We start from the raw sequence: 9,609 nt of genomic DNA, 5'->3' as shown, positions 1-9,609 counted from the left end.
CACTATAGTTCCACACTCACTCCAGAGGGCCACTATATTTCCACACCCACTCCAGAGGGCCACTATATTTCCACACTCACTCCAGAGGGCCACTATATTTCAACACTCACTCCAGAGGGCCACTATATTTCCACACTCACTCCAGAGGGCCACTATATTTCCACACTCACTCCAGAGGGCCACTATATTTCAACACTCACTCCAGAGGGCCACTATATTTCAACACTCACTCCAGAGGGCCACTATATTTCCACACTCACTCCAGAGGGCCACTATAGTTCCACACTCACTCCAGAGGGCCACTATATTTCAACACTCACTCCAGAGGGCCACTATATTTCAACACTCACTCCAGAGGGCCACTATATTTCAACACTCACTCCAGAGGGCCACTATATTTCAACACTCACTCCAGAGGGCCACTATATTTCCACACTCACTCCAGAGGGCCACTATAGTTCCACACTCACTCCAGAGGGCCACTATATTTCAACACTCACTCCAGAGGGCCACTATATTTCCACACTCACTCCAGAGGGCCACTATATTTCAACACTCACTCCAGAGGGCCACTATATTTCCACACTCACTCCAGAGGGCCACTATAGGTCCACACTCACTCCAGAGGGCCACTATAGTTCCACATTCACTCCAGAGGGCCACATCTCAAAAAGGCTGCATACTTAGTTTAGACTAGTCATTGGTTAGACATGGGTTAAGGTTAGGTTTAGGTGTGCTGCCCCGTGGGAGGTTAGGTTTAGGGTGAGGGTTTGAGATGGGGGGTGGTTGTAGTTGTAGGACTAATGACTGGTCTAACCAATGGACTAGTCTAAACCAAAAACTGTCTAAACTATAAGTACTGCACCCGCTCAAAACACTTTTAACAGTTATGTTACCTTTATTCATGAATTAAATACAAATATATTGGACATAAAAAAGACACTAACATTATTTGTAACACTACTCAGCAAGCTATACTAATTTAGACTAAGTAATTCAAGCGGGTCATGTTTGCATGTTTGGAATTGTAAACAGCTGAAATCAATAAAATATCAGTATTCCAAAATGTACCCGAGGGCCACGTTTAGTGAAGGTGGGGGCCGCATGTGGCCCGCGGGCCGCCAGTTGCCCACGCCTGGCTATAGATCATAGCCTGGGCCTGGCGAGATGCTTATCCCATATTCTAGGAGGGATCATTGCTTTGTAATTAAAAAGAAAACAACATAGTTGTCGTTAAGGGACATTAAAAAGATTTGAGAGCCGATATAGTAATAGTTCACGAGATTAGCTGCAGACAGACAGAAACGACCGAATGCAAGAGAGCGGAGATGATAATGTCCTGAAAAATATCTTGCGACTCAGCGGTGGTGTGTCATACTGTAGCTGCTCTACACAGTGCACAGCGGCATCGCAGCTTCCTGATTGGAGTGGAAAACACACACACACACACACACACACACACACACACACACACACACACACACACACACACACACACACACACACACACACACACACACACACACACACACACACACACACACACACACACACACACACACACACTTCAATTCAAAGGGGTTTATTGGCATGAGAAAACATACGTTTACATTGCCAAAGCAGAAAGAACAGTACAACAATATAGCAATACAATCAAAACAAAAATGATGTACATTTGAAGGTCAGAATCTTCCAAGGTCACTCAATGCAGGTATAGTGCAGGAATATACACACACACACACACACACACACACACACATACACACACACACACATGTCGTGCGCTGAGGAGGGGTGAGAGAGAGGCCGGTGCACGTGACAAGCACACAACATAGAAAAACAACAAGGCACACACGTGTCACACGCACACACGTCACACACACACTAATCAAAGTGAAACGAGGCTTCGGGCCTTTTGGGTTCCATGCAACATCAGTACACAGGGCCCGGCATAGAGTGCTCCAGTCAGGCCTCCCAGGCCTCAACCCCCACGAGACCCTGGATCTGAAGCCCCCCAGGCGGGCTTAATGGAGGCAGTGTCAGGCCATGCGATGGATGGATCCATCAACAATGGAGGGAGAAAACAGCACCACATGTAGAGAGTAGCGTAGCACACTGGTTCCCTTAACGCTGGGACTCGGGACCCATGTGTGGGTCACGGACACACTTTTTTATGGGTCCCTTTATGCTTTGGTTTCCTATATTATGTTTTTAACCCATTTTGGTGGTTACATACATTATGTTATAATTTAGCTATTGAAAAATAGCAGATCTACAATCTCGTAGCGTGCCACCGAGTGGCGCGCTACGAGCTTGTAGGTCTGCTATTTTAGAAAAATTGATCGCACCACTAATACAGAAACATGTCCGAAGACTGTCAGAATTTTGAAGATTTTTTTTTTATTTCGACGTCAGGCCTAAATGGGTTTAAGTGTTGTTATTTCAAACCCCTGATGAAATCAAAGGACAATCAAAGAAATTCCATACATTTAAAAAACAAACGTTTAAAACACGCTCCTCACCAATAACGTAGATCTACGGCTTATTGGTCTTTTATAGTGCTTATGATCGATGGAGTCGCTGCATTAGCATTTCGAGCGGTAGATCCAGGTGCGGTCCGACAACTCTTGAACTCATGCTTCCTTCATGCCTGAGTGTCCAAGTTGCTCCTTTACACCTGACAGGGGGGGGTTTCCCTGGTTGGACGTAGCGCGTGGAAGGAACACGTTATTCCAACCAGTTCCTTTCCCCTCCATCAGGCGCCCCGGCTGGCCAGGGGGAGGCAGTATAGAGACCAGTTCCTTTCCCCTCCACCAGGCGCCCCGGCTGGCCAGGGGGAGGCAGTTTAGAGACCAGGATTACTGCATGTTTTTTGTGAGGGTAGCCTACTGCTCCAGTTTCAAAAGAAGGCCTAGAAACCCACCTATATGGAAGTTATTTCAAGGATATCCACACACAAGAGCAGTATACAATAGAGATGACAGACCATCTGGGACAAGAGCAGTATACAATAGAGATGACAGACCATCTGGGACAAGAGCAGTACAATAGAGATGACCATCACAGGGTGGAAACACAGCAGGAATACCACTTCTAAAAGGGCATTAAAACACAGATGAAACAGCCCTCCACTGACTTAAATCCCAGAGTCTCGACCGCACGTATCCTCCCCCCCTTTTGTTGTCAGGGAAAATAGTTTGAACGTTATATTCCACAAGGCTTTAGGGTGTTGTTTTGTGGTGGACAATGTCTGCACGTTTACAGTATAGTCGCCATAACTGGCACGGCAGCATTTCATTCATCGCCGCCTGATGTAATGGATTTCCCACATGGCTTTGCAAAGACGCTTACAGAAATACTGCGTTCACCATCTGTCGTCGTACACAGACAAGAGTCTCAACCCAGTGGTGATTTCATCGGCTAAAACTATTTGCGTCGACTACTTTTTTTTCAAACTAAATAAAAACTAAGCTACAACAATGACTAAAACTAAACTATCGATTAATTCCCCAGCTTTGTGTTGAAGTGTCCGTGAGCAAAAAGACACTGAATCCCTGACTCTGCTCCCAATGAGCAGGTTTGTGCCTTGCATTGCATGCTTTCCTCTGCCTTGTGTGTGTGTGTGTGTGTGTGTGTGTGTGTGTGTGTGTGTGTGTGTGTGTGTGTGTGTGTGTGTGTGTGTGTGTGTGTGTGTGTGTGTGTGTGTGTGTGTGTGTGTGTGTAAACATTAACATTTTGTAACATTGTAAATCCCTTTGGAGAAAGATGCCATAATGCAGACCATTTACCTAACGTCAGCCTGCATCTTTTGCTAACTTAATGTTTGAGTGGTGCAACCACTCCTACATCCAGCAATGTCCGTGTACCTGTGTACCTGTGTACCTGTGTGAGCACGAGTGGTGTGCGCATGCGTGAAATTGGAGAGGCTGCGCACGCAGCACAGAAACAGATCACATCTTGTGCTAAATAAATAGCGTCAATGCTAGCGAGCTAAAATATAGCCATCCTTGCTCTAGAAAGCACCAATGTTTCCATCTAGACCACCGGATAATCAGCAAAGACCTCCGAACATCGCGCTAATTGACCAAACTATGGAGAGCTCCGTAGATTAGGAGTTATTCAGCTTTTAGTCTGCCTGTATAATGGGAGGTGGACGGCAGCGTGCATGCGCGATCCGGTCTAAGGTCGCTAAAGAAGGAAAGGCCGGGCCAAAATAATAATGAAAAAATTGTTCTCAGCGACGCGGATTGATATCCATAATAAAGCTAATCTGACGGAGCAGAGAGAGAGAGAGAGAGAGAGAGGAGGGGGGAGAGAGGGGAGTTGCACCACTCGGTTCACACAGGTGTGATTTTTTTTTACCCATACAAATAAATCAAACACTATTAGACTTGTACCTGTAGGCTTATTTTGGCACGTAAAAAAGTATCAAATCTACAAGCTCTGCACAATACTTCGCGCTGCAACACTTGCACCAGCATTTGATGAGATTTAACTTCTCAGACCCAAAACTAAAGAATTGTGTCATCGTTGGAGTAAATTGAAACCAAATGGACCCATAACGTATAAGGGACCACCTGGAACCCCTTCTTCAAGGACCACATGGTGGTCCCCGGAACCACTGGTTTAGAACCACTAGCTTAATAGATTGTGATTTCCCCGTGCGTTGCATTAGACATCTGGTGTTTCCAAACGCAAACGCTGCTAATTGTGATTGTGTGAGACGTGTGTTAAGCACGGTGGAGGAAATGGGTCGCTTCTAAGTGGTTTGGCCTGCATGGGAGGCCGGGCCCGAGGAGCGACCGTTTAAATCCTTAAACACATTTAGACCTGACGTCGAAATATAAAAAAATGTCTTCTAAATCATGACAATTTTTTTTTTAATGTTTCTATATCAGTGGTTCTCAATATTTCATGTCAAGGAGCCCAACAATGTTGTTATTTTCCGCCGACCGACCCTCCATCTGAAAATATGTTGTTCCAGTGACCTCCCCAGTATAGCAAAGATTTGAGTTAAAAACCTCGCTCTGTAACAATATATTCAAAGATTTCAGGCACATTTTCACGATTTTTCAAAAATAGCAGACCTACAAGATCTGCTATTTTTCAACAGCTAAAGCATAGCATAATGCTAACACCAAAAAGGGGTTCCCGCCCAGAATGGATTAAATAGGCCGACGTTACTGTTTGCACGGGCACCGCTCCTCTGCAACACAACACTGTACACGACTGTACGCTGTACATGTTTATACAACCCCGTTTACTGCAAGGCGACACAAATGAGACTTTAACACGCGTCATTACACAACCTAATGTCTAACAGATGGGGGCATAAAAGACGTTTTTTTTCCATTTCTTGTTTGGGGGGAAAACTGTATTTCCATAAAGACATAACCAAGCCACAGAAAGCACAGTTGAACTGTTGTCTGTTCTATCCAGAGAACTCAGACAGTCTTCTGTAGTACCGGACACCCTCTCTCTCTCTCTCTTGATGTGATTACAAAGTCTGTGACCTCTCCCACTTAACCACTTAAACCCTGTTTACAGTATGTGTGGCGCAAATGCGACGTGTTGTTGTGAGCTTGTATAAATCGCCAATTGTTTAGCTGTTTCCCCCTCTCTATTTTTAGGTTAAAAGGTTCACTTATGTAATGGCCAATGCCCCCGAAATACCAACGCCAGGTGTGAATGTGGTTAAAAGGGGGGCAGACGCCGGTTGGCGAGGGAAACTACTTTCAGAGGCCCGGACTCATCTTTCTGGGCATCTATCAGCAACTTGAGAGACAGTTCTGTAATGGAACACAGAGAGAGGATATCTGCTGACAGTTACAGTTGTATGAGTCATATGACAGATGGATATACAGTACATGTTCAATACAATATGACACTTCACTGATTACAGTCCTTAATAAGCAGCTTATGATGACATAAAGAGTGTTTTGCGATGAGATTAATGAGATATGAAAAACAGTCTGTCTATGAGAGCGAGAGAGAGACTGTCTTTTTCTACTTTCACATAGTGAAAGTAAACAGACACCCACAACGACTATGTGTAAATCACGGCTATAATAACACCTAAACCTAACCTTAAATGTCTAATGCTATAACCACAACTAGCCTGGCTAATAAGCCAGACTCAAATCACACTCGTGTCGTGTGGTATTTCCGGCAGGCAATTTATTTTTGCCAACGGCCGATTCGGTCTGGCTTATTAGCCATGAGGCTAAAACCACAACCTGAATCTGCAACTGCCCAAACCATTTGAACCATAAAACAATAATTTCTCTAGGAGAGACACAGACACACAGACACACACACACACAGACACACAGACACACACACACACACACACACACACACACACACACACACAGAGAGCCCAGCCCAGTTTGAGGTTGCATTCTTACAAGCTTTGGGCTTTTATACAGGATTAGCAAATGACGGGGAAAGCATTGCTTTCACGGTCCTGGCACAGCTCGTGTGTGTGTGTGCGTGCGTGCATGCGTGCGTGTGTGCGTGTGCGTGCGCTGGCTCAGAGAACAAGTGGAAACTAGTAGGCTGTACCTTCTCATGAGCAGCTGATGTAAACAAGGTGTTTCCTACACAGACGCACAGAAAAACAATCCTCTTCATAATATGCATTATATTAAACGTTTCCTGTTTGCAGCACCCTCGGGGTGTTCTGTGATTCCTGTTTGCAGCACCCTCGGGGTGTTCTGTGATTCCTGTTTGCAGCACCCTCGGGGTGTTCTGTGATTCCTGTTTGCAGCACCCTCGGGGTGTTCTGTGATTCCTGTTTGCAGCACCCTCGGGGTGTTCTGTGATTCCTGTTTGCAGCACCCTCGGGGTGTTCTGTGATTCCCGTTTGCAGCACCCTCGGGGTGTTCTGTGATTCCCGTTTGCAGCACCCTCGGGGTGTTCTGTGATTCATTTGTTTAGTCATGGAGCAGATTATGCTCAGTGTTTATGGATGCATGCAGCATTTCATCAAATATTTGGCCACAACCCATGTTGGGTCACAAAGTAGGCTACAAATCTTTCTTTCTTTTCTATTTGTTTTATTTATTTATTTATTTTAACTTTATAGCCTACTTTTCTTTTCAGGAATTCTTAAAAGCCTTTAGAATGGTGAAAATATGACGATGCATCATGGAATCCATAATGTCATCTTTGTGTGGGTCCTGGGGAGACACCAAATGACTCTTTTGGGACCTTACAATTTAGGCATTTATCAGACGCTCTTGATCCAGAGCGACTTACATTTAAGCAAAAACGAAAGCATGGCATACATAATATGGCATTATGTATTATAGCTGAAACACTTTGGAGAATCACTGCATAAATGTATATCAAAGCATTAAAAGTTAACGTACCTGTTCTTTATCCAGGCGGTCCCACTGAAGCACCATACTACATCTCTCCACACACAGAGGACTGGCTGATCTACGACCCCACGGAGAACGAGATCCAGCTCCTCCCGGACTGCAACCAGGAACGCTCCGGGATCTGCAACCTCTCCACCACCTGGACCTCGGGCGCCAAAACGACGGCGACGACATCCCCACCACCGCCACCATCGCCCTCTGACGTCTCCGCCCAGGGGAACGCCACCGCCAACAACCATTCAAACGACAACGGCCCGCCCTTCTTCCCGGAGGGCGCGACGACGGCTCCGCCTCCGCCCATGATGCTGGTGCCGCTGTACACGGACTGGGACAGCGCCATGGCCGCGTGGGGCGCGGCCTGGGACGCGCACGTCTACGGCGCTGGGTGCGCCTTCGCCGCGCTGGGCCTGGCCTCGGCGCTCAACCTGCTGTGCCTGCCGCTGCGCTGCCCGTCCGGCTGCGTGTACTTTGCGCTGGTCAGCCTCTTCCTGCTGGCCGCCGGCGCCACGCGGGCCTTCTCGCTGCTGTACGACGCCTACGGCCACCGGGGGGGGGGGGGACCGCCTCCTGGGGGGGTCCGCGGCCCCGGAGGCGGCGCTGGCGCTGGCCGAGGCGCCGTTCCCGTGCCTAACGGCCGCCTTCGGCCTGGCGTTCCTGCTGCTGTCCATGCGTTCCCGGATGCAGCTGTCCTACTCGGCCTTCCAGAGGCCCTGCTTCCTGGCCTGCCTGCTGGCGGTGCACTTCGCGGCGGCGTTGGGCCCGGTGACCCTGCTGAGGGTCTACGGCCAGCGGCCCGCCTCGCTCTGCCTCGTCCTCGTCGCCCGGGGGGCGTTCGTGGCGCTGGCGACGTTCCTGTCCGGAGCCTACTTCGTGTTCTACGTCGTCGTGCGCGCCGACTCCAAGCACATCTACCGCCTGAACAACACGTCGCCCACGCCCGCCGAGCGCTACAACCGCTGCCCGTTCGCCGAGAGCCGCGACTGGAACCGGGCGGCGGCCACGGCGTGCGCCTCGGCGCTGGTTCTGCTGGCGTGCGCCGCGCTGCAGCTGTACGCCGTGCTCAGCGCCATGGGCGTGGCGGGGGCGGCCGGGGCAGAGGAGGCCTTCCGAGGGTCTCCCTGGCCCTGGTGGGCCTTCCAGCTCAGCTGCAGGGCGTGCGAGCTGGGGGTCTGCGTCACGCTGGCCCTGGTGGTGGCGCAGCCCGTCTACTGCGCCGTCGACCGCCTCCCGGCCTCTGCGGGGGGGGGGGGGGAGCGGCTGCTGGGCGGAGCTGCTGGGCGGGGCCAAGTCCCCCATCCTCCTCCCGGGCGGCTACCAGTGGACCCTCGGCCAGCAGGAGAAGCTCTCCATGGAGGACGCCTCGGGCGGCCTCCTGGGAGAGACGGAGAGCCTCCCGCTCTACACGCTGGTGGACGACCGGCTGGGCGGCGGGGGGAGCGGTCTGAACGGCCTGGACCTCCTCTACCACAGCAACAGGGCGCTGGCCTACCGGGACCTGGACCTGGACCTGGACCTGGACCACGTGCCGCGCGGCGCGGGGGAACACGGAGGAGGAGGAGGAGGCTCGTCCTTCACCAGCGACTCCACGGCCGACCTGCGCCCACCGTCGCCCATCAACCTGCGCCGCAGCATCGACGAGGCGCTGTTCGGCGAGGCTCTGTTCCCCATGGGCATCTTCGGCCCCGCGAGGCCCGTCCGCTGCAGCGACCTGTCCCTGACCAATCACAACACACAGCTTCCCAACGGCGGCCAGACGCTCCTGACCGACCCGGGCCTGTATCGGAGCTCGTCCTGTGTGGAGGTGACCCCTCGACCTCCAGAAGGAGCTCCGCCCTCTCCCTCTCTGTCCACGACGACGTCCAGCGGTTCTTCCTCAGCCGACCCGTGGCGGGGCAGTTCGTCCTCCTGCTGCTCCCTGTACCGGGCCTCGGCCGGGGGGGGCTCCTCGCTGGTCCTCTGTCCCAGCCCGGGAGGAGGAGGAGGAGGAGGGCCCCGCGGCGCTCGGCAGACGCCCCAGGGCGGTGGGGGGAGCTCCTCGGGCCACCGTCGGGGGTCCGCGGACCTCCAGAGGTGCTACCACACCCTGGGGGCGGCCTCGCAGGAGAGCCTGGACCTGGACCTGGACCTGTCCTCCGAGGCGGAGCGCTCCGTCCAGGAGGAGTTCATCACCGTGTGCCGGCAGATCGACGCCTCCAGTGTCTGCAGTGAGACTATCGATTTATGA

General features: G+C 50.9%; 1 protein-coding gene across 1 annotated transcript; it reads left to right on the top strand.

The window, feature by feature from the left end:
- Window positions 1-7,342: 7,342 nt before the first annotated feature.
- On the top strand, window positions 7,343-9,609 carry prrt4b (proline rich transmembrane protein 4b; the record flags this gene model as incomplete). The annotated part of the gene is given in 3 exon segments (XM_083758079.1): window positions 7,343-7,942; window positions 7,944-8,614; window positions 8,616-9,609. Coding segments are annotated over 3 exon segments (2,265 nt in total).

The sequence above is a fragment of the Protomyctophum parallelum genome (assembly GCF_964188405.1).
Source record: "Protomyctophum parallelum genome assembly, chromosome: 22".
In the NCBI taxonomy this organism is placed as follows: domain Eukaryota; kingdom Metazoa; phylum Chordata; class Actinopteri; order Myctophiformes; family Myctophidae; genus Protomyctophum; species Protomyctophum parallelum.
This window is presented reverse-complemented; position numbering and strand designations above follow the sequence as displayed.